This window comes from Gopherus flavomarginatus, chromosome 4 (assembly GCF_025201925.1).
Source record: "Gopherus flavomarginatus isolate rGopFla2 chromosome 4, rGopFla2.mat.asm, whole genome shotgun sequence".
Lineage (NCBI taxonomy): Eukaryota > Metazoa > Chordata > Testudines > Testudinidae > Gopherus > Gopherus flavomarginatus.
This window is the reverse complement of record NC_066620.1, coordinates 209,793,652-209,819,191: the sequence shown is the minus strand read 5'-3', so window position 1 is coordinate 209,819,191 and position 25,540 is coordinate 209,793,652. Positions and strand designations below refer to the sequence as shown.

At 46.7% G+C, this 25,540-nt stretch overlaps 1 protein-coding gene across 1 annotated transcript; it reads left to right on the top strand.

Annotated features, from left to right (window-relative positions):
• The first annotated feature begins 384 nt into the window (after positions 1-384).
• Positions 385-22,360, top strand: LOC127048858 (serine protease 55-like). The gene is made up of 5 exons (XM_050948920.1): positions 385-439; positions 3,236-3,425; positions 5,602-5,852; positions 11,725-11,867; positions 22,046-22,360. Exons 1-5 carry the CDS (start codon positions 385-387, stop codon positions 22,358-22,360), a joined length of 954 nt encoding a protein of 317 aa, XP_050804877.1.
• The last annotated feature ends 3,180 nt before the right edge of the window (positions 22,361-25,540 follow it).

Genomic DNA, 25,540 nt, shown 5'->3' with positions numbered 1-25,540 from the left:
CCAGAGAAGAGGAGTCAAACACACCAAGAGCTAGCTGGAACTGAGATCAGGATCCAGAAGTGAATTTCCAAGCTGTTCCGTGCCTGAACCAACTATGAGACTTTGGGAAGTTTGCCACCTGGTTGCCAACCCTACAGCTTCCCCTATCCTGCTGAAAACTCCTTCGATTCCCCCTTGACAGGCATAGCATCCCATTGTGATGTCACCTGCAGTGAATAGATTGTGTGAGGTCACATGCAGATGATGAATATTGTGGTCACCTCTAGGCAGAGAAAATTGTTGCCTTTGGCTAGACTATGTTGTGGGGAGGTTGCCCCTCAGTATCTGCCACAGCCTCACCTTTTCGAACATGAATAAGGAGCATCAAGTTAGAATGGGATTAAAATGCTGTTCCTTACCCTCTGGCTTCTAACGACCTTAATGAGAAGCACACGTGCAGGTAGGTGGATTATAAACCCCGAGCAGTGTCCTCAGTGGGAGATCTGGTTCTGCGCTCGTGTTATAACTCCCTGTGCTTTGCACCAGCGTGAGTGAACGGAGAATTAGGCACTGCCTTGTAGGCTGTCAATTTGGTATCGCCATTCTCCAGCCTCACTCAGAAACAGCATTTCAGCTGCTTGTGCACAGTCTAGGACATCTGTGTTCACAGCCTTAATATGGGCAATACCTGAGCAATTTTCATAGGCACAATGAGACAGCGAAGTAAAGACCACTGGGTCCAAAGTCTGACTTTATAGCATTTGAAGACAACTGACTTTTGGGGGCAGGGGAAGTTCAGGGTGTTTTTTAAACTCTGTGTAATCTTGTCTAGAGTTGTGAGTTACTTTAACCAATTACCCACCTCCAGGTGAGGGTTTACATCTAGGTTAATGTGTGAACATTCAGCACCAAGAATGATTGCAGTAGACAGGTTATTAGCAGAAGGGGGGCCCCCTGGACACAACCAGGACAACACCGTGCTCTTTTCTTACTTTTCTTAGCCAGCCGAACATCAATACATGCACTGCAGTCTGGTAAAGGAGAGAGAGCCCAATACAGAATGTATAGTATTGGCATTATTCACACCATGCCTTGCGGAAAAACCTGGAGCATTAGCCCCATCATCAGCCTCACCATCATCAGCCTCACCAAGGCAGGCAGGCTGGGACACAGCTTAATAAAGGGTTAAGCTTACACTAGGGTGATCAAGTAGAAAGTGTGAAAAATCGGGATGGGGGTAGGGGGTAATAAGTGCCCATATAAAGAAAAAAAGCCCCAAATATTGGGACTGTGCCTATAAAATTGGGACATTTGGCCACCCTAGCTGGGGTTCATACGTATTCAGGAAGGTTTTTAATTCCCTTTGCTTATTTGAACCTCCACATCCCACTGCTTTTCACTGCCCCATATTTCATAGTCAAACTTGGTAGTTGGCCTTAAGCTCATTAACATTTACATCTCCTTATGACCACTATAGTAACGGGCGGTTACCTAAGTCTCTAACATTTCACTCCCCCTACCAACGGTCATCTTGTATTGTCTGCTGATCTGCAGCCATTGCGATCCAAACTCAGCAATTATTTTCAAAACAGCAGCGTATCACAAACATCCACACAAGCTCAGCAAGTTTATTACTCACTTATTTATGCTAGTTTATCTTTATAATATAGTTAATTTATCCTGAGGCCTAATTTGACTGTGCTAAATACTTTACAAGCCTGAGATCTGTAGGCTCTATATCTTAAATATATCTTAAATAGCTTTTTATTCCTGGCTACATCTGTCTATTATTATTTGTATTTTGTTAGCATCACAGAGTGCCGGCCATGAACCCAGGAGCCCAGTGTGCTAGGTGCTGTACAAATATAGAACAAAAAGACAGCCCCTGCCCCAAAGCAGTTATAGTCTTATTAATTATATTTGCTGCTTGCTTCTTAAACTCAAAGATTTCACATGCATCTTCATTTTCATGACAACTGGGCTAGCTGGAACAATATGTTTTAATATAGCTAAATGCTGGGTAATACGTGTAGGAACCAAGACTGTCGGTCACACAGGATGGAGGAATGTATTCTGGAAGCTAATGGCTCAGAAGAGGATTTAGGGATCATGGTATATAGTCAGCTGAACATGAGCTCCTAGTATGAAGCAGCGAGGAAGAGAGCAAATGCAAATCTTGTGATGTAATTTCAGGGGAATATCAAGCAGAAATAGGGAGGTGTTATTATCACTGTCTACAGCATTAGTAAGACCACTTCTGGAATATCGTGTCAATTTCTGATGTCTGTACTTTAAAAAATGAAATTGATAAATTGAAAAAAGTTCAGAGAAAAAAACTAGAACGAGTCAAGTTCTGGAAATCCTGCGTTACAGTGATACGCTAAATAAACTCAGTCTATTTTGTTTATCAAAGATTAGACTGAGGAGATTTAATCAGGGTTTGTAAGTGTGGGGGGAAAGCTGATAGGTCCCAAACAAAGGAGAATGGTCCAATGGATGAAAGCTGAAGTTAGGCAAGATCTGACTGGAAATAAGGTGCACTTTTTTAACTGAGAGTAATTAACCATCGGAGCATCTTGCAGAGGGAGTGGTGGAGTGTCCATCACTTGAATCTGTAAATCAAGACTAGGTATACTTCTAAGAGATATGATCTATCTCAGCCACAAGCGTAGGCTTGATGCAGGATTCCGTTGGTGAAATTATATGTCCAGTGTTATGCAGATGAGAGTGGATAATCGTAGCAGTCCCTTCTTTGGCCTTAAAATCTGTTAGTCTGTGAATGTTGTACTCATCATTCTGCCCACGTGGCATCTAAGACTCCCAAGAATTTCAGATCCAAACACCTTTTAACTTTGCAGGCATTCAAAATGTAAACCTGGATTTAAAATTTGCAAATATCCCATCTCTTTATGAAGGCTGAACCAAACCCCAGGATACAAATCCTCTTCCCTACTGCTTGTAACTTTGGGGTTGTTTCTTGGGCCCATCTCTAAAGACCCAAAGTGATTCTGTCCCTTCTGAGTTAGGTGCATCACTGCAGAAAAGAGACCCTGGGCTTCATTGCCGTCTTACATGATGTAAGTCAGGAAAAACTCCACGGAGGCCAAGAGAGAGACAACAACGTAGAAGTGGTGTGAACATAGAATGGGGTCCTGTGGATGGTTGTATCTGTTTTGCAGACTGATTTGAAGTGACCTGTGTCCACACACACACACACACACAAACACACACACTCTGCACTGCCTTTTTTTTTTAGAATGTGGGCTCAGACCTTCTTACAAACCATCCATGCTGAAAGAGTCAAAGACCGTAGGGGGCAAGGGTGCTGTGTCCGGTGAGTTCCCCTGGCAAGTGAGCATCCAGACCAAAGAGAAGCATTTTTGCAGCGGGTCGATTATAAGCAGCTGGTGGATTTTATCCGCGGCACATTGTTTCACAAATGAACTGTGAGTACTGGGGGGTAGGGGGAGGCAGGGAATCCTTCTCATTGCAGCTGTTGAGTAGAGGCAACGCCAAATAAAGTGAGTCAGCCACATTAGCTAGGGAGAGACAAGGAAATAAGTTTATGCCACATAGAAACTTTCCACACCTCCGGCCCCCACCTCCCTCCAGCTTAGGGTGACCAGACAGCAAATGTGAAAAATCGGGACGGGGGTGAGAGGTAATAGGAGCCTATATAAGAAAAAGATCCAAAAATTGGGACTGTCCGTATAAAATCGGGACATCTGGTCACCCTACTCCAGCTCCATGATGTAGGGATGCAGAAGAGCCTCACTGCACAACCAGACCACATCTCTGACCATGCTGACCTCATCTTAATCAACCACGAAGCCTTTGCTACCCTGGGTGTAGCAGCCTTCTTCTGGCTGCTCTAAGAGGGCAACTATTATTAGGCCAGATTCACCTCTTTCCTGCAATGTATCAAGCTAGGTAATAATAATAGGATGGTGTAAATTACACCCCCTCCCTCCATCAAAAGCAAGGGAGATTGCGGTGAGCACACCAGCCAGCAGGGGGTGTTTCAGGGGTCAGAGACGTTCCATATAAAGGAAGTGGAGGGGAGCGAAGAATCCATCCTCTCCCTCGTCCTCTGATCTGGTCTGGGGAGGAGACATTTCCCAGCCCCACTTTGGAGGCCGGGGATGAAGAGTCTGCCTCAACCAGCTGCCTCTTATCTCCTGGGAGGAGGAAGAGGCAGGCCTCTTGGTGCTTCTCACCTTATCCAAAAAGGGAGGAGAAAAAGATCACCAGGGTGGGATTCGGAGAAACCCAAATACCCTTGCCTCAAATACCAGCGATGCTGCTGAGTGGCGGCCCCGTGCACCTCTCTGCTTTTTTCATTACCGCACTCTTGCCAATAGGACAAGCTAGCACGCTTTAGCTCCACCCACCTCAAATCCCATCACCATCCCTGTTAGGGGGTAACAGTGCTCCTCAATAGCCCTTTGTGCTTGTAAAGTCCCTTCCATCCAAGGATCTCAAAGCACTTTACAAGCCAACTCATTCTCAGTTTACAGGTAGCCCGAGGTCATAAAGGAAATCGGTGTCAAAGCTGCCTGTAGAACTCCTTACTCCCAACCCCCTGTTTTCACTATTAGCTCTGCTGTCCTCCTGCAGCCTGCCTGGCTCCCACATGAGGGGCGTGATGTGCAGTGCTGGGCAAAAACTTTGCACAAAAATCAGGAGGCCTTCCCAAAGGAAGTGTCTTTGCCCTTTGGTGAGAAATCAAACATGGCCCTGCTCTTGCACCAACAAAAACCAAAGCGATGGTGTTTACTCAAAAATGGTTCCTTTTCAGTGGAAAAGGAGCAAATATCCACACACAAATTAGGAGTGTGCTAGGCACTGCACAAAGATAGTGAGAGATAGTCCCTGCCCTGAAGTACCTCCAACCAGATGGATAAAACAAAGGGTAGGAGGGATACAGAGGCACTAAAAGGGGGGTGCTCTTGGCCTAAGTTCATACAGCAGGTCAGGAAAACGGATGGTCCAATGGTTAGGTCTAGCCTGGGACTTGGGAGACTGAGATTTACTTCACTTTTCTGCCACAACTTCCTCTGGGACCTTGAGTAAGTCACTAAATACCTGGTCCTGCTGTACTGCAGTCAATGAGCACAAGACCCGCCCCTTAGTCGCTCTGTGCCTTCTTTACCCATCTGTGTAGTGGGGATGACAACACGTCCTGTCCTCACCGGGGTGTTGTGAGAATAAATCTATTACAGATTGTGAGGCATGTGATACCATGGTGACAGGTGCCAGATGATACACATCTAGTGACAGAGCCTGAAACATTTTGAGCAAAACTAGGCCCATTTTCGAAGAAGGGTGAATTACCCCCTTTCTCCACAAGTACGCCCAAGGAAATCAGTCTGGCTCCTCCTGGAATAAGGTGCTACTCCCTGTGAGTGAGGGAGGCAGAATCCAGCTTTTTGTGAAAACAGTTTCGCAGTGCTGCCAGTGCTAGCAATGCAGATGGGTTGCCACGGCCTCTTTGGCTATCCCAGCCCTGCAATGTGCAGAGTGCTTTGAGCGCCCTCTCCGAAGGAGGGTGTCCCCCCTGCCCACCTTTGCAGAATGTCTTTGCTCCCCTTGTTCACGCTTTGTCTCCATTTTGTTACTAAGTCCACCAGATCTTTACGTGGCGTTTGGGGCAGTTGACTTGGAAAGCCACCAAGTAGAGAAGAAAAAGCTGGACAGGCTGATTCTGCATGAGCACTTCGATAGCATGAACAGGGACAACAACATCGCCTTGATCCTGCTCGACTCACCAATAGAGTTCAGTGAACAGAAAATGCCCATCTGCTTGCCCTTCATTCATGACCTTCAGACGTGGAAGGGCTGCTGGGTTGCTGGTTGGGAAGCCAAGGTTGCAGGTACTGTACTGTCTGGGGGAAGGGGGATATTTGCCAGTGAAGTCTGCGTTCACTTACTTTAAAATAACCACCCTGCAGCAAAACGAGGGATGGGTGTACGTAGCCCAGGCAAGAAGCTCTGGTTTCAGCCAGACTGCAGCTGCCATTCCTCTCAGCTGGGCAAGGCCCAAACCAAATATACATGACCTAGGGAGCACCCACAGGCCCTGTGAGTTCGGAAGGGAGGCTGTGATGGCAGCCTGCTCTCACTACTGCTGGAGATAGCATGGTAGGTGTGTCAGGAGGAGTGTGGGAGGGCAGAGATGAAGGTGAAAGCTGCTAGGCACCCAGTCTAACCCTTAGAAAGAGCAGCCCCCTCTCCAAATTACGACACCAAGGTTCCTTCACATACAGCAGCTCCCCTCAGTCTGAGGCACCGCTCTCCAGTGCAAAGAGCATCCCCCTCCCTGCCTCCAACAGAAGACACCTCCCACCTTGTGAAGATAGCTCCAACTGGAGACCATGAAGCCCTCAATTTTCAGTCCCAAAAGCTAGACACACAACAGATTTGGCTGGGATGCAGGTAAATCTGGGCCTAAATTGTGAGCTGTGGTTCGTAATGAAGGGGAGTTGAGAGCTAGGACCGTGCTGGGTGAAAATATGTTCACAGGCCGATTGTTCCTGTGGATTCCAGCCTCTTCGCTCCTCTTCAGCTGGAGGGACTGATTTAGGTGGACAGGAAAAAACTGCGTAATGGCCCACTTTACTCTCTGGTGAAATCCCACTGAAGTAACAGAAGCTACATCAGGACTGAATTTGCCCAATATTCCTTGCTTGGTTAAACAGCGATGAGTGATCATGAGTATATATTTGAAAGGCTTACTCAAGAAAGGAGACCATTTGGGTAGGATGGTACCAACCCAGGGTATTATAACAGCCCCATACAACCTACTGGAGACTATTGTCTCGGCCAAGTCTTCTCTCTGAACTCCCTCTTTATGTAGTAGAAGGGTTGTGTTTTTCTTGCTATCTCTTTTGTCCCCATAAACCATATTATCCTATTTTATTTTGCTGCCTCTGTGGTAATAGCAGCGTAGAAGCAGAAAGGCCGAGCATGAGAGCAGACGAATGTTGGGCACATATGGGTGTTTTCTTGTAGAACTGATAAATGAAATAGTTTTTAATTGTTCACTTTATTAATGTAACTTCTGTTCACCATTCACTACATTTGCCTACACTGTAACTTCTGTTCCATATTGTAATTCAAACCTCATTTTAAAACACTCACTCCATTTTGTAAAAGCTTCCTCCAACCTTCATTTTTGCAAACCCTGCTGTAATCTTATTAGTTTAGTTTAGATGTGTGAATGAGGTATGTTTGAATGACAGAATCAACCTCCAGCCCCAGCCTGTCCTGATGAGATAAAGTTCAAATACCAACGGCTGAAGACCTAGACAACAGCCCTAAACAAAGTAAGAAGCATCCACCCTAAAAAGAAAAGGACAACAGAACAACAGAAGGAAGATCAAAGCCAGGTTCAAGGCTGAAAGTCAAGCCTGCAATTGATGGGTGATCAATCTAAACCCAGAGGCAGCGTGACACAGCAAGACCTATAGACTTTGAATCCAAACTAAAAGCTTATAAAAAAGAAGGGTGAGATGAGAGACTCTGGGTAACGTTCTGCTGCCAACATGGAAGGACATCAGTGCCTGCCCAACAGAGATCCAGCTCGACCTTGTACCCGGCTTTCCTGGCCAGTTAGCCGCCACAAGCTACAAACCCAAGCTGCAAAATCAAGCCATGAACTTAAGCTATCTTCAGGACTGGTAACTATGCAGCAGCTGCAGAACACCTGATAAATGTGGGTGGGTGTGTAAATATGTGTGTATGTGTGTGTATAGGTATTAGGTATAATGTGTGTGTGTGCATAAGAATTAAGATATTGTTATTAGTCATAAATCAAATTGTTATCATGATAAATGTGGCATCTCTGTCTTGTCCCCTTTAATAAGAGCCTGCTGGTTTTTACTGGTCTAATATAATTTGTATAAAATTCTGGGAGTTGGTTCCCAGAAAGTAGTAAATAGAGGGGGTGACTTCTCTGTGGGTTATTCACTTGTTGTTTTGGGGTATAGGGGCTTCCTCGATGTTTTTTTCTTGTGTCAGCATGTTTCTTCAGCAGCAAGTCTTTAATCGGCTGCCTCACAAAATGGCCAGAGGGGGGCAGTGTTTTCAGTCTCATTTTTCCTAGTGGGAGCCTAGGAGTAGTCAGCCTCCGTACAGCCTGGCTGGCAAAATGCCGAGTTAGCTGAGCTCCCGTACAGACTCTGAGCTCACACTGGGGTCCACGAAGAAGGTGAAGTTACATTGCCCTAGGAGGCTGTCCCTTGAATACACCGATGTAAGAAGCTTGCTGGGGACAACCCCTAGTGCTCAGCACTTTGGGTGGTCCAGTGGTACTACCACCTATAGATCAGCCTGGGGAGGCTGATGTAACTTTGGAGCGTCCCTTAGAAGCTGAAATTATGCCAGGAGCTATTTTGGCCCCAAGGAGGACACAAGACTGGCATCAAACCGCTCACCCACAGGGAGGCAAGGTTTGTCTTGGAAGAAGCACTTGCACTGTTGTGATGAGGGCCATGTTAGTATCTAAAGAGACCCAGGTTCCTCACTGCACTGGGACTCAAGGGGGGTGATCTCCTCTGTTCAGGGACTGTGGAGTTGGATCACCCCCAGTTCAAACTACGGCAGCTCTAGGGGTGCCCTCAATTGTGCGTCCCTCTGCTATAGCCTCTCTGAGGCTTTCAGCAGCAGGGAGTCAGCATGGGGCACTCTCCATCCTCACCCCACCTCCACTCCACCTCCAGCCTATCCCACAAACAGCCCCCCGCACTAGGAGGTGGCACAGGAGTGGGGGTGGGGATGCATTCTCTGGAGAGCCTTGTAGCCACATTGCAGCTAATGGCCACAGTGTAGTGATGATCCCTGCCTACCTCCCCCAGCAAAATTCCTCAGACCAGTTTGACACTGGTGTCACTCCATTGACTTCAGCTCGGATTTACCCCAACATCACTGAGAGCTGAATCAGACCCTTCCATCATACAGACTCCTCTGCAGAGGCACAAACATCTGCCAGGTCAAATTCAGGGCTACACACTGCCCCTTGGCAACACTGAGTTCATGTGTTGTGCAGGGAGGGGAGGAGGAATTCACAGCCTGGGGCCAATTTTGGGCCCAGCTTGAACTTTAACCAGGTACTTATGAGATTTCCCAGCATGCACTTGGGAAGAGCTAATTAGGAGGGGCACGTGTCTCCTGCCCTGAGTGAGTCACTTATAGCTGACAGGCCTCTCACTGTGCCATCTTCAAAGGGCCTTTTTCTTCCTTTGCTCCTGATGGGTTCTGAAGGAGAACGAGGGTTAAAGGAATGTACTTTTCTTGTAGCCATGAATATTTCAGGCCTTTTCATGGCTCCGTGGGAATTTGGTGCATGCAAACACTTTGAATAGGAAGTTTTCTAACATAGATTCTAACAGTTTGCTAACATGGATTTCAAGTCTATTTGCCACTTAATAAGAGAAAAAGGTGATGAGTCCTTCTGGGTCTTGGAGATGCCTCGAAGGCGCCAAAGGACAAGCAAGGCTGATGTTTAGACCTTGATCATCTCTTGTTCAGAGTACATATTGACCATTCAATTTACTTTGCTATTTTGTGACCTGCCACTCAGCCCCGTGGTGAGTCCAACAATAGTCTCTAGATGCTGAGCTGGGGACCAGTCAAGTGCAATTCATTGCAGAACATCACAAAGAAGAAAAGAGGGTGCTGGCCCTTTAAGGGCCAAAAGAGGCTTTCCTCATCCAAAGTCCAGAGTTGAACTGTGGCTTGTTTCAGCCAGCCCTCAAAATGGAGTCTACTGCTTACCACACCAGAATTTCCCAATGGCCAGTTCGCAGCCAGCCACAGGATTCTACCCAACCATCACCCGACTTTTCTAGGGTTACATCATTACCGCAGCTGGCCATGGCCTGTTACTCTGGAGATCCCTAGTCTCAGAAAAGGGCAGTCGTGGTTTTCCTTCAGATCACAGGCAGAAGTTCAACTCCCTCCCTGCCAACATCTAGACAGCCTCAGCAGACCCTGCCACAGGATCATGCTCTTACTCCTGCTCTTTTCAATTAGCCTTAGAGTCGATAACGATGAGCACTTATAAAAGCTTGGCCTCAAACGTCTTTGTAGCAGAGGATGGATTTTTGTTTGTTTATCCTTCATCCCTGTTTAACTCAAGTGCAATGCAATCTGCTGTCTCTTATACTTAGCTTGGAAGCTCCTTGGGACAGTCCATTTGTTCTGTTTTTGTACAGTGCCTTGCACAATGCAGTCCCAGCCCATGACCGGGGCGTCAAGGCACTACAAATAACTAAAGAAGAAGATACAGCACAAGAAAGGATCTTTGTGAAAGGTTCAGCATTTCTACACTTTTCACCAAGTGCTAAGAAATCTCCTGTTCCTGGTCAATGGTCCTCCAAGATGGTCTCTGGCAAAAACAGGAAAAAATGGTGTTCCTAAGAAGAAAGACAAGCAGAATTTTAAATTAGCTACAGCACTAAGCAGGCAAAGCACAAGTGCCATTGATTTGTGGTTTCACCCAAGAATCCCTGGACTGAATGAACAACAGAGAGTGAAATACCATGTCCCCAGAGACCCTCAGGGCTGGGAAACATGGAAAAGGTGGCTTGGGGAAGCTTGCCCTGCTCTCCTCCCTGTTTTATAATGAAAGGGTGAAATTCACACCTGCGCAGCTTAAGGCTTGTGATGCCCCCTCTACACATGAGTGCATTTCACCCGACGCACCCCTGTGTTCACACCCTACCCGCTATTGTAACAATCTTTGTACACAATAGGCCTTGTGAGGTATCCACTGAAAACGAATAGCTCACTAATCATTACCATTCTTGTGGGATGTCTGCATGGCAGTGGGTGCTGGGATAGGGATGAGGAGTTGGAGGTGCAGGAGGGTGCTCTGGGTTAGGACCAAGGGGTTCGGAGGGTGGGAGGGGGATCAGGGCTGGGGCAGGGGATTGGGGCATAGGAGGGGATCAGGGGGCAAGCTCCGGGTGACACTTCCTTCAAGCAGCTCCCAGAAACAACAGCATTTCTCCCCTCTGGTTCCTACGCAGAGGTATGTCCAGGCAGCTCTGAGCGCTGCCCTGTCCACAGGGACCGCTCCTGCAGCTCCCACTAGCAGTGGTTCCCAGCCAAAGGGAACCGCAGGGACAGTGCTTGGGACAGGGGCAGCATGCTGAGCCCTCTGGCTGCCCCTACGCATAGGAGCTGGAGCGGGGACATGGCGCTGCTTCTGGGAGCCGTGAAGAGTGGGGCAAGACCCCGACCCTGCTCCCCGGCTGAAGCGCCAGAGCAGGGCAAGCCCTAGATGCTGCTTCCCGGCGGGAGCTTGAGGGCCAGATGTGGCCCCTGGGCCGTAGTTTGCCCAGCCCTGTTCTAAGTGGATGGAGATTTGCTATGCATTCATTTGCCCTGAGTGCCTGTTCTGCTCCCTGCGTTACCTTTATTTGTCTAATTGGTACTTACAGCCCTTGCTTCCTCTTCAGAGCAGTGCTAGCCAGATAACTCTCCCACACACTGCAGCCTGTTAAAGGGCATAGAAGGGGCTGCTCATCTGGGTGCTCATCACCTCCAGGGACTGCTGCAGTGGTTGCCTTTGTACCCCCCTCTGTGAGGCTGTGCTTGGAGACCCACAGTCTAGCCGGAGGGTTGATAGGCCCTTGCTGTGATCTAACTCCAGATATTTGAATTGTATGGTTTTAGATTGTTCCTTAACCATCCCTAACCCCTACCCACACACTCTTGCTCTCGCCTCTCTTTCTCCGCTAGGGGACAAGATGAAATTAACCAAGAGGCTAAGGAAAATGGAGATTAAGCTGATCAGCAAGAAGCAGTGCTCCGAGTGGCTCCCGGAGCTAACAGAGAACATGCTGTGCGCTGGCTCCGCGGAAGGAGGGAAGGATGCCTGCCAGGTAAAGTAAACAGGCGCCCGCAGGACCGCGTTGCTGACGTCAGCAGAAAGAAATCACAGCGGACAGTGATTTGCTATGGTAATGAACATTGATCCCTTCCGCAGCCCCCTGGGGTTGCTAATGTTTCACTGCATGTGTTCAGGGCATGAAACTCCAAAGATTGCAGCCAAGGAACTGACAGAATATCTTGGTGCCTAGTTAAAAATGGATATTGAACAGGACAGCCAGGGTGCAGGGCTCCTTGGGTTAACAGGTGTTCGCAGTGCTGCAGAAACAGCCTGCCCAGTTCCAGGGAGGACACTGCGCCTTGCATTGCTCTTAAACAATTCCCCATCTGTCACTCCAGGAGCAGAACTCATGGAGTGGTTTTCACCCTCCTCAGCTAAAAAGTCAGGTGGACTTGATGCAGGGTGTTGGAAGAGGCATGAGCAACCAAAAGGAGGAAAAAATGAGATGATCTCAGACTACCCCTTCGCAGAACTATATTTTACATGGGGAGGAGTAGCTTGGACGGCTTTGGGGACTGGGAATGTGAGACGGAGCAGGTTGTATCAAAGCAACCGGTTCAAACCAAAAGCAGGTACAGGCCAAGAGTTGTTACTATCCGCTGGCTGGTTGGTGGCTGATATGACAAAGAACGTGGTGGTCTCAGGCCCTGTTAGTATGCCGGTATATTTATATGCCAGCAGAGCAAATGCCGACAGAAGGAGTTTTCCTCCTGCCATGTCTATGCAACCTGCCTGAACAACGTTAGCTATGCTGACAAAAGTTCTCTTGGGTCGGCATAGCTGCATCCACACTGGGAGCGTTGGTCATGTAGCTATGTCGGCCAAGGGGTGGTGGTTTTTTCTTCTTGTTGGTTTCCACCCTCTGAGCAGGTCTAAACTTGGCAGTGGAGACCAGGCCTCAGTCCAATTCCTATAGACAGGACATGACGGTCTCTTACTGTGATACAGAAAGACAGCGTATGCGGCGTGAGGGGAGAATTGGCTTCTGCACCAGGGGTAACAAATGGAGAACACCTCTCCCTCTCCTATGGTCAATGCTGCAGAAGACATAAGTGTGTATAAATCCCAGAAGGGTGTAAACACCAAGGGGTGGAGATTGGTTAGGTTTGTCCAGGAGGGGTAGAAGGGTAAGAGCAGAAGAAATGGGAAGAAATTCAGTAAAGGAGAGTTCAGGCTGAATATCAGCAACCCTCCTAATAGGAAGGTCAGTCCAGCTCTGAGTGCACAAGGCTTTGACACCACAAATACACTAGCACAAGTGGTAACAATTAGACAGCCTCCCCCGCCCTCTTGATGGCTCTCCCAGTTTGAGGTATCAAGACTGAAAGAGACTGGATGACTCTGCCATCCGTAGAAGCAATGCTTCCAGTTCAGGGTTGAGTCACATTGAAAGCGTCGCATAGGTCAGCTTTGCTTTGAGGAATCATTCTTTGGAGAGATGGAGAACTGCAGTCTCCAGAGCTGTTAATCTGTCAGTTTTCACCGATGTGAAATTCCCTTCAAATTTTTAAAAAGAAAACTGCCAAGGGGTAACATTAATATCATTAAATAATGCCCTTGTCTCTTCTTGCCGTAAGTTGCGCATTTGATTTATGCTATTGCAACAGCTAGACTATCCAAACCAGCATAATGAATCTCATGTAGCCAAAAAGTTGACTAGGTCTTTATTTTGATCTATAATGCGCTCGAGTATAGTGAGAAATAAGGAAGTAATGTGGTACTGAACAGAAAGTGCCTGCGTGCAAGAAAACATGCTCCATTCCCTGACTCATGTGTGTGAAATGCTGGGAGTCTCGAGATTAATGTGAGCCTGATGTTCCAGCTACTGCCCATCTTCAGGGCAAGGTGGGCAGGTTTACCTGTGTGGCTCGGCCAGGCAGAAATGGGTTGTAGCTTGAAACTGTGGGAAAACCCTAGAGCTGGTGGCAAAAAATCTGATGAAATGCTTTTAAATTGGAATTTGCCAATTCATCCAAACCGAAATGTTTTGCAGAGATGGTTCAGTTTCGATGAAGTTCCTACCTGGTTTCCCGCCAACTGGCCTGCCTGGTTGGTAAACTAATGGGGAGATGAGAGCTTGGAATCTCTGGGAACCGCAGCCCCTAGACTCCTGGCTTCTCTGCACCTTGGGTTTCTAGGGCCCCTGACTCCAGGGCAGCCCACCAGGCAGAGTGCCCCAGAGCCAAGACTCCATTCTCTTTTATGGAAAATTTTGAACTATCGAAATCTTCTGCTAAATGGAATTGCCTTTCTCTGCTCCGCTGTAGAAGCAACCTAAAGTAGGACGCGGACAGCAGCACTGCAGGAACATGGATTGGCCCCTGTCCAAACAGGGCTAGGAATTCATTAATCTGGAATTTGTGTTCAAACCTTGTTCTGTTCTTTGAGCCCCAGTATGGATGGGGCCTCGTAAGCTTAGAGGAGAGAGGAGGGGAAAGGATGGTATCTCGTGGACTCATTCTCATTGTCATGAAAGGGTTTTGGGGGCTGTCCAGGTGCATGGTGGGGAAGCCCTCTAATCTGTCACATTTAGAGGTGAGCTGGACCCAAAATCCTGGAGCCAAACACCTCCACACATTGGGGATGTTCAGGTCTGGATACAGCAACTGCTGAGATAACATAGCCGCATACGCGTAGCACAGGAAATATGCCTCCTCACAATGTGGTATGCCCCTGCACCCTCCTGGATGGATAATCCCAAGTGTGTACCCCCTGGCTCTCCATCTTGTGTTACAACATAACGGTACTTACGCATCACAGGCCGATTTGTTATTCGTGATCACTGTCATGAATGTGGACGTTTTAAGGAGGGGGCCTCTGCGAATGCTAATACAAAAGCTTTACACTACTGACTGCTAGAAAGTGTATGCTACCGTAACAGGCTTTGTTGGGGCAAACTATAGAGAATCTCATCTGTTATGCAGTGACAGAAGCACAACTATTTTGTGGGTTATGGATGGTGTCTCTATAATATTCCAGGGAAGATTCAGTAGTGAATGTCCCAACTATTTTTACCATTAAAAAATCAATTCAATTAAACAAATCTATAGAACACCAGCTACTTAAGTGTTCTTTAGAATTCTACGGAATGGCTTTGAATGAATGCTAATAGAACCTGTAATTGACTGGCTCTATTTAGCCGTAAATACTGGCATTCACAGATGATCAAGGTACACATACACTTCAGAACAGGCTGTACAGATTTCCTGTGTGGTTCGTGTGTGCTACTTTTCTTCCATGACCCCTGAATTAGGGTTTAGTTCCCTGTTTTCTTAATCTTCCTTTGTTAGATTCTGAAGCAAAGAAAATGATTAAGGGGCTGAGACACATGACTTACGAGGAGAGGCTGAGGGAACTGGACTTGTTTAGTCTGCAGAAGAGAAGAGTGAGGGGGGATTTGATAGCAGCCTTCAACTGCCTGAAGGGGGATTCCAAAGAGGATGGAGCTTGGCTGTTCTCAGTGGTGGCAGATGACAGAACAAGGAGCAATGGTCTCAAGTTGCAGTAGGGGAGGTCTAGGTTGGATATTAGGAAACGCTATTTCGGTGGTGAAGCACTGGACTGGGTTACCTAGGAAGGTGGTAGAATCTCCATCCTTAGAGGTTTTTATGGCCCGGCTTGATAATGCCCTGGCTGGGATGATTTAGTTGAGGTTCGTCCTGCTTTGAGTAGGGGACTAGACTAGATGACCTCCTGAGGTCTCTTCCAACCCTAATCTTCAATGATTCTATGAAAGGCATTAACAACAATTAAAGTCTTTAAGGGGTTTAACTCACAAGGAAAATGCTTGCTAAACTCCTTGCTTATTTAGTGTGCATAAGAACATAAGAACAGCCATACTGGGTGAGACCAATGGTCCATCTACCCTGGTATCCTGTCCATGGTCCATCTAGCCTGGTATCCAGTGGACAGTGCCAGGTGCTTCAGAAGGAATGACCAGAACAAAGAAATTGTTGAGTGATTCATCCCCTGTCGTCCAGTCCCAGCTTACTGGCAATCAGAGGCTTAGGGACACCCAGAGCATAGGGTTGTGTCCCTGATCATCCTGGCTGATAACTATTGATGGATTTATCCTTCAATGAAGAGTTGGGAAATGTCCCAGTTATATTTTGGAAGGTTTCTGGAAAGAAGAGGACCTGGATAAGCCAGTGCTTTGGCAAATGGAACAGAGCTGTTTACTTTGACGTCAGTTCAAATCTTGTGTTGTCATATGCTACCGGTGTGATGCTCTGCTCTGTTCAATGTTGATATCACTCAGCTGCATGTGTGTGTTCCCTCTGTGTGCTGTCCCAGCTCTTCGAAAATAGCTGACACAGCAGACCCGAAGAGAACCCCCAATGACCACAGACTCTAGTAAGGTACGAAGGCACATTGACCAGGTTTATTGTTGAAGAGAAACACAGTCTCCAGCTCCCTGGCAAAAGTAGTCCAAGGTGCTGCTAAGGTACAGCTAGCCAGTACATATGTGCTCCCTGACAATGGACTCAGCTCAGTCAGTGGCGGGACTTTCCACTGCCCCTTGGCTGGACAAAGACACCGCCCCAGGGATGCATTCTTATAGACAGGTACAAACAAGTTACACATCACTCCTGACGTATTGAGGTGCAACCCCTCTATGTAGCAAGGTACAACCCCTGTACATAGTAAGGTGCCGCCTCTCACCTTGTACATGTTGGTTCAAGCAAAACAGCTCTATCCATCGTATTACCCTTTTGGCCTTGTCATTGGGATGGGTCAGCCTGTTCCTTGTTATCTGTGGGGAGTGTACAAGTATGCAAATGTTCTGATATCTGGTGTCCAGTAGCTTTTAGGTATGTCTCTCTTTGCAGCATCAGCCCTTTCCTTGCCAGCTTCTGTGAGCAGGGCCTACCTCTGGCTCACAGCTTCACTTTGCTTTATGCTAGCAAAGTCTTGTCTATTACTTTAGTTCAGGCCCTAGGCCTCACACCAGGCCTCTGATACCAAGGTTTATATCTCAGAGCCTCCTCTTACTACATCTTCTTCAGATCACAACTGAAGGAACAATGATCTTATGGATAAGGCATTGGATTGGAATCCAGAACAGCACTGTTTGACTCCAAGTGTGACTCTGGGCAAATGTCTCTGTACCTTAGTTCGCCATCTGTAAATTGGGGTAATATTTCTAGGTTGGTGATTTATGGTCTTGGGGGGCAGGGACTGACTCTACAGTGCCTAGCACATTGGGGCTGCTACTCACTACTGAAATACAAATTATAATAACAAACGTTCCCATCTCGTGGCTAATCTATGTGAAGTGATGGGTCTCAGTCCAGTTCCCCAGGACCAGGCAGTCAGATACCCTGGTGATGAATGCAAACTAACCAAACAGCATCATCACAGCTGGCCAGCTGTTGGCAATCTCAGCAGGGAGGCCCAGTTCTGAGCAGTCTGTGGAGTTTAATCTGCCCTCTTAACCCAAGCACACAGTTCAGTGGCTTGGTGGTCTAAGGCTAACATTCCTGCTTTGTGTCTTTGTGGTCCTGAGTGCTAATCCCTCCCACAAGTGACAAAGACCCACAACACCTTGTGGCAAACTGAGCTGGCACATAAATGGAACAGAAAGTCTTGTGAAAGAGGGAATATTCATTAAGTAACAAATCTGCAAATGACAGATTGGGACCAGCACAAATGATAAAGGTACCTATTGAAAAACTGAAGAGGTTCAGAGAAAAGCTAGAAGAAAGATAAAGGGATTAGAAAACATGCCTCATCATGGAAGATTCAAGGAGCACAATCTGTTTAATTTATCTAAGAGAAGGTTATGGGGCAACTTAATCACAGTCTACAACTATCAACACGGGGAACAGAAATCTGATAATAGAGGGCTCTTCAGTCTTGCAGACAAAGATATAACAAGAACCGATGTCTGGAAGCTGAAGCTAGACAAATTCAGACTGGGAATAAGGCACAGATTTTTAAACAGTGAGGGTAATTAACCAGTGGAACAACTTACTAAGGATTGGGGTGGATTCTCCATCATTGGAAATTTTCAAATCAAGACTGGAGGTTTGTTCTGAAAGATCTGCTCTAGTTCAAGCAGGAATTAATTTGGGGAAGTCAGATACGAGGCACATCAGACTAGATGATCGAAATGATCCCTCTGGCCTTGGCATCTAGCTACTCTCAAGTGCTTACCTAGCCCTTTTCGTTATTAGATCCTAACACACTCAAAGATGAGCTCTTTCTCCCAATGTTCTCCGTGAAATCTAGTCTAGGAGCTCACACGATCTTCATTACTGTAGCATCTGAGCAGTGCTTAAATTATAATGAAAGAGGTGTTGGGCTTCAAGCAATTAGGTGCTGGGACTCCAGCAATTTTGTTCTTACAACATCCCCGTGAGTAAAGCAGTGCTCTTAACCCCGTCGGACAGATGGGGAATTCAGGCAAATGGTAGATGAAGCAACTTGTTTAGTCTGTCAAAGGGAGCTTGTGGCTGAGTCGGGAACTCCAATCTCATGAGCCCCAGGCTAGTGCCCCAACCACTAGCTCAATCCTTCCTGCCCACATTACAAAATATCATTTGTGTGGCGGGTTCGATTTCCCTTCCCCACAACTTTCCCGAAAGACGATGCATTCAGAAACAAAATAAAGATGACAGTCATCTGTTGACAAAGGCCTTTACCTCCCTCCCTGCCAATGGCAAATGTCATTGCTTCGCATGCTGGGCCTCGTCAATGTGTAGACCAACACGGAAATGAAATCAGCTGAGACTTGCAAAGGCTGCGTGTTCACCCCACTAGCAGCAGGTGGGTTGTTCTCCCACCTAAAAAGACGTCTGAATGTGTTTCTTTGGATAAATTACAGTGTTGCTGGCATGAATAAAAATGAGGAAAGTGACTTGATGCCTCATGGAAGCCCATTGACCTCAGTGGACATTGGACAAAGGAGATAATAGGTGGATGCCTTCAAGAAGTAAGATGCTGTTTTTAAGGGCAGTTTCTGCCAAAACTCAAAATTATTTACCAGCAGTGTGCCATCCCCATCTCCTTTTCGAACGGGAGGATTCACACGGAGTGCATGAATTAAGCATGAGATCTGATTTAATGGGGTTGTTTTTACCCGTCCCTAAGCTGGAATGCAGAGCAACGGAAGCAAAGAGGCTATTTTTAGTTAACTCAGTGCCCTGGGACTGGGTGCTTTAACTAATTAGCAGCAGCAAATGTCTGGGTGTATTGCTGACCAAAGTTACTGCACAGCAGGCTGGAAGCTGAAAGTTCCCCTGGAGCTGGGTTTGGTAGGGTCAGAGATGTCACCAAAAATGCTTGTGGAATTAGTCACGTCGCAGTGAGCCTGGTTTGGGGACAGTGTTCTGCTCAGCAGGACTTGGTCCTTCTCATGCCCATAGGAATGGTGCACCTTGGGCCAGATGTTTAAAGGGATTTAGGCACCTAAAGAGGCAGATAGGTGCCTAGTGGGATTTTCAAAAGCTCTCTGGCACCTTAGGTGGAGGGTCTAAGAACTGTAGGCATTTAGGTCTTTTGAAAATCCTGCTAGGTCCCTATCTGCATCTTTAGGTGTCTAGGTGCCTTTGAAAATCTGGTACCTTGAGCTTCTTCCACTGGGAAAGGGATTAGAGGCGGGATTTGGCTCTCAGGAAGGAGATGCGGCAAAACGGATCAGTTTGCAGGGCATTGCCTAGCTTTTTCCACGTGCAGCTTTTCAGGTGCCTGTTTCTGCAGTTGATGTACCAGGCACTGTAGCCAGCTCTCTCTCCTTCCCTAAGCGCTGACTGCATGCCAGCTGCACACTAGGCAGTGCAAAGGAAGAGACAAACATGCACAGTCATTAATTGGAGGAGTAGGGGGAAATAGCGACTGGCTAAAATGAAAACTTGACGAGCTGCAGCCTTGGCTGTGAGTACTGGATTCCTGGGTTTTATTTCCCATGCTGCCATCGGCGCACTAGCTTGTACAAACCAGCTCATTTCTCTGCTTCGGTTTTTCCAGCTATAAAACGGGGACCTACCCCACTCAGATGTGTCAAGCAGTTCTGATGGTCTCTTGTAAAAAACGCTTTGCAAGTGTAAGCCCTTGTTAGCAGGCGGCCTCTGAGACGATATAGCTTGTAAATTACACCCACTCTACGAGCTTTGTTTTTCATACTGCAGTAGGATGCGCGACATGCAGCCTCACTGCTACCGCATAAGGCATGTGGGGCCTGATCCTGCCTCTGCTGAAGTCACTAGCAACGGATCCATTGAATTCAAAGAGCGTGGGCCTTCGAAGAGGTCTGTTCAAATGGGACATTGTGCCTAAGGCTAGCAAGAGTGTATGAGTTGGAGGTCACTGCAAGGAGAACATCAATACAACCCATTGAACTATATGGTTAAAATGGGGACAAGGCCCATCTTTGGCTTCTATGTTTGTGTAGTGTCCAGACACCCTGGTCTGTGACTGAGGTGCCAAAGTGCTACTGCAATATGAATATTAATAAATAATATTCATGATGAGTTTATGCAACATTTACTCCACATTTAGCAGTATTTTCCCCTGCAGTTAAAAGACACCAGGAAATTGTGGGCCTGAGCTCTGCATCCATTGAAGCCAAAAGGATCTCTGCTGTAGATTTCGGTGAGAGCAGCATGCCCATTTCCTTGCTCATTAGAGAATCCAAGGGAGCGGATCTGAGGAGCGGCAGATGGAGGAGGCTGGGTGTGCCGTCGTCAGAGATACTTTTCAAATGGGGATGAAAGCGAGAGACAGCATTGCCCAGGAAAGCTGGCTCTGCCTGTGGAAATGTGTTCTGATTGCAGTCCGTACACGCCACATCAATTACTGGAGACAAGACAGTAAAATGGTGGGGCCCGGTGAGAGAAAGACGCTGGTAATATTTACAGCACCGCCTTGAAAGCACTTAGATTGCAATGAAGTTGTTTGAAATTTACAAGGGAGAGGCTGTAGCTTACCTGGTACTTTTTGATCAGTACAGCGTGGTGGTTCGCTCTCTCTTACACAGAGGTGCCTGGCTACATTTGTACTTATAGATCAGGAAACTCAACAAATCCTTCTCTTTCAGGCCACACTAGCGAACGCGGGCACCTGCCTTTTCGGTGTGTCAATACTGCACGGTGGAGGATTGTGTGCATCAGCTGGTTTCCTTGCTCTCAGTGCCCTTCTCTGGGTTACAGAAAGGTCTGATGGGATCGATCATTCATAGTTTGCTAATGGCATTTCAGCCTCACCACCAGCAGCCATGACGGCCCACTAGCTGGTCCCCCTCCTTCAATGGTGGGTTAGCCAATGGGCTGACTGGGCCCGTGCCTGGGGGCCCTGGACAATTGGGAGGGCCTGTAAAAAGGGGCACCCCAACCTGCTCCCCAGCAGAGGTGCCGGGCAGGTGGGGCGGAGGAAGGAGTACTGGGTGGGTGGGGTGGGGTGAGGTGGGGTAAGCCCCAGGGCCCAGACTCCCGTTGTGGCCCCAGGACTGTAGGAGCTCTCACTCCTGCCATGGCCTCAGGGCTGGGGGAGCTCTCACTCCCCACTGCGGCCCTGGGGCTGTGCTGGGGGGAAGGGAGACAGAGCTCCTTCAGTCTTGGGGCCACAGTGAGGAGGGGGGCAGAAAGGAGCAAATGGGTTGCATTACACCAGTGGGGGGTGGTGGTGGTGGAATGGGGCAGGACTGTGGGTGGAACACGGGTGGGGGCCTCAGGAGGAAGGAGAAGAATGGGGTGGGGCCTTAGGCAGGTCCACAGGTGGAAGGGGCAAAATGGGGGCAGGGCCGCAGGCAGATGGGGTGGGGAGGAGTCCCCCACTTGCTCTGGCCCAGAACCCCATGAAACCTTAATCCACCTCTGGAAGGGCCAAGCGTTGAATGGTCTTTCCCATACACTGAGCTATCCTCTCTCTCTCTCTCGTAGAGGTTGTCTTTTAATGTTAAAGCACATTGATGGGGTGGTGTGGGGATAGCTTGAATTCCTGCTGCCCATGATCCTTGACCGGCATCCTGATCTTACACTGAGAAAGCACCTTCCCTGCTGAATTGCTCCAAGGGATCTCACAGAGCTGAGCCTGCTCTGTGTAATTTTCATCATCAGAAGGGCTCGGTATTTGATTTTCCCAAGTCAGGCCCACCTCTGGCTTAACTTTGGGATCCAGCTGCTGTAAAAGATGCTGTTCATCATCCCATTGTGCTCTCTTTTTAACCCCTAGGAAGACGGTGGGGGACCTTTGGTTTGCACCTATGGAGACGTCATGAAGTGGTTTGCACTTGGCATAGTCAGCTGGGGAGAAGGCTGCGAGGAAAAACAGCATCCCGGAATGTACACCTTCATTTTCAACTACTTGGAGTGGATCCAGGCAGAGACGGCCAGGGAAGGGAAACCTTTCATCCCCGAAGGACTGGATAACATCACGATTTCCAAGCGGCTTCGCTCCAGCGCTTGGAAGCAGCCTTCACCTCCTGCTTCTTCGCTTCTTTTGTTTCTCTATTTTACTATTTTGCTAGTGGTGATTTTCAAATCATAATACAAATCAATTTCACCATCCCAGATCTCCTCTTCTTTATAGAAATCTTCATAATAATACCTGTCTCTTATAAAGACTTTTCATCAGTAGCTCTCAAAGCACTGCACAGTCTTTAATGGATTTATCATCACAACATCCTTGGTGGGGAACTGAGGCATCAGGAGGCTAAGTTACTTGCTTAATGTCAGACAGGGAGTGTGTGGAGGAGCTAGGAATTACCAGTTACCAATATGCTCTTTTGTGGGATCATCCGGTTAAGCTCCATGTTAATGATATGATCTTATGCCAATGTGATGGGTGATAGATTAGAGATACAAGAGAGAGGCAGAGAGACAGACAGAGATTGGATCAATAAACACAGAAAATCTGGAAAACAAAAGTCCTGAACATTTCAAAAGTCAGCACTTTCCAAAGAGTTGCATCAGAGCAAGCAGTTATTTCCTGGTCTAAGTACATTACCAGGAAATACAGTGATATCTTAGATATCATTGCAGGAAAAGTTGCTGGTAAATAGACTTTCAATTGGAGCCACTGAAGATGCTTTGAAATTTGGCCTATGACTAACCAGTCAGAATCTCACCTTTATTGCTTTCGAATGTTGGGCTTAGTTGGTGCAAGGTGCTATTGAAAAATTTAAGGTAGCAGAGAACTTTCTGCGATTTGCCCATTAGTCACCGTCTAACTAAGGCATCCATTATGGTAATTTAAACAAGAGGTATTTTTAAAAAATACGGTTACTAACTGCAGGTTCAAAGAAAGAGCTCAACCAACAAAGCTTGAATTCCAGTTTGTCTCCTTTGTTTACCAGAGATTACACCCTATTGGGTATTCGGTGCAACACAGCAAGACATCTAGTGGCTGAATAATCTACTGCAGGTAAACAGATCATCACACAAAGGAAGGCAAAAGTGAATAGCATTTTATTTATATTAAGGGATCTCTCCTAAGCATATTTGTATGTTCTAAGTTCCCAGTGAAACAAATCAGAATTGAAGGTGCTCATTGTAACACCAACAGACCCCAGTCATTGTGGGATAGGATTGAACCTAGGACCTCTATCACTTAGTGCATGAGTCTCTACTGCATGATCTCACTCACTCTCCTATCTCAGTGCCACTAGATGGGACAGAACACTACACCCTGGAGGTGTGTGGGTTACAACAACACGTGACAGGAGGTATTCCAAACCCTCACACAATTTATCCCTTACCTCTCAAAGAGGCATGTTGCAAAATGATTTCTGGTCCTTTCAATTTTGAGACCTTTCTTAGATTCTCTTGAGTTATCTTGAAAGAGGATGCTTAGTCATGCAGTAATGGCTATTCAATAGCCCACCCTCTGCAGCACTATAAAAGCCCAAGGACTTACAGCAATGATAAAACTCTGCAATAGGATTGTGGGAAGCAAATTGGTTTTAATTACTTGGGTGCTTTCTGGCCAGCTAGCAGAGCAGCCTTGTAAATGAGAATTAATTCATCCACCTTAAGCTAATGCAAACCCATCTTGGCATAAGAGTCAGACTTTATTTTCTGTGTCATCTGCAGGGAAAATAATGCCTAATTATTATTAGTACTGAGTAACGCTTATGAAAATTGCTCTACATTAATTTCACATGGCTGACTGGCTAATGGATTCACAAGGGCCTTGTAACACTCTATAAAAAGACTAATAGAAGCTAAAAACAAGGGGAATACATTACTCTAACAGCTATTAGTACACGGTGGTGTCCACTAGCATTAATATCTGTATTTATTTTGCCTTCCATTAATAATATATCAGCTGATTATAGAAGCTGTAGCCATGGTTGGATGTCGAGCAATGTCTCCTAATGCTGCAGTCTATTCAGCTGTGGAATTGTTTCCCCAAGGGAAATGATGGAAGGCTTATCGCTTGTGTCATTGCTATGGAGAGGTTCCATGAAGTGCTAGTCTATAGCACACTGCATGGAAGAATCCTGTGTTTACTGGGAGATATTGGCTAACCCAGTAGATCTTTCCATCTCTAATATCTACAGTTCTAGGTGACAAGAACAATGCAGGATGTAAATCAATATGAGCCAGTGTTTAGAGCAGGACCCTTGGAAACAGCAAATCAAGGTTCTAATACCGGCTTTGATGCCGATTCACTGAGAGACCTTGGGAAAATCACATCAACTTCCCATGCCTCTGTTTCCCTATTTGTAAAGTGGAGATGATAATACTTATCCCCTTGGCAATACATGTTAAACTCCACAGATGAAAATGGCTATTTAGGTAGTAAGTAGTGGTGTCTTTTCTCAGTTTATAATATCACAGAGCTCACTGTTACCAACAGATATGGCTTAGTTATCCCTGGTGTTCCCTGCTCTAAGCATCAGGGAAATCTGTGGTATCACAAATAGCTCTGTGTGGCAAGTAGAACTGATTGAAAAAAATTTCAACAGAAATTTTCCTTGGGAAAATGCAGTATTGTCAAAAAATGTTCAATAGAATTTTTTTTTTTACTGATTTGAAATAGAAATGGAGTATTTCATTTTGACTTCATTTCATTCTTTTAATTTTTTAAAAAAATTTTGGCTTCTAATTAATTGTAGTATCATATTAATACATATAACGTTGCTATCTATAGATTATAATCTTCTACACACATATTATCGGATGTTGGCATTAGCAAACTGAAATGTTTTGTTAAGGTCGGTTTGCTGTTTCTGACTTAATATTTCAGAATTTCCACTCCACACAATGGTTCAGGATTTTGAATTTTCGGCCTGGTTTGGGCCGAAAACAAATTTCAAATGGAAAATCATTTTTCTGAACAGCTCTAAAGCATTAGCAAATGCTGTCTTTTTTTCTTGGTCATTGCAGGTGAAATGTTAAGATGACCAATTAAATCACTCCACAGTGCTACCAGCACACCTGAGTTCTAGGTAGATTGAAAGTCTGCAGGAGCGGGAGAGTCAGACCCAGCGTTTTGGTTTGGACTTATCTCTACCAGGGTTGAGCACCAAAAGCCAGATCATGTGTTCTTCACACAGGCAGAGCCATCCCTAGGGGACAGTAAATCAGGGAGACTGCTCCAGGCCCTGTGCTTTGGGAGGGGGGCTCATGGGCTGGTGCGATTGGCCAGCACGAGCAGTGGCTCCAGGCACCAGAGCTCCAAGTGTGTGCCTGGCGGCGTATCTGCGGGAGGTCTGCCAGTCCT

Excerpts from the sequence above, each read along its gene's own strand:
- LOC127048858 (XM_050948920.1), top strand. The coding sequence starts at position 385 with ATGCTGTTCCTTACCCTCTGGCTTCTAACGACCTTAATGAGAAGCACA. Across the intron at positions 3,426-5,601 it reads CATTGTTTCACAAATGAACT|TCCACCAGATCTTTACGTGG; the intron begins GTGAGTACTGGG and ends TTTGTTACTAAG. Across the intron at positions 11,868-22,045 it reads GAGGGAAGGATGCCTGCCAG|GAAGACGGTGGGGGACCTTT; the intron begins GTAAAGTAAACA and ends TTTAACCCCTAG.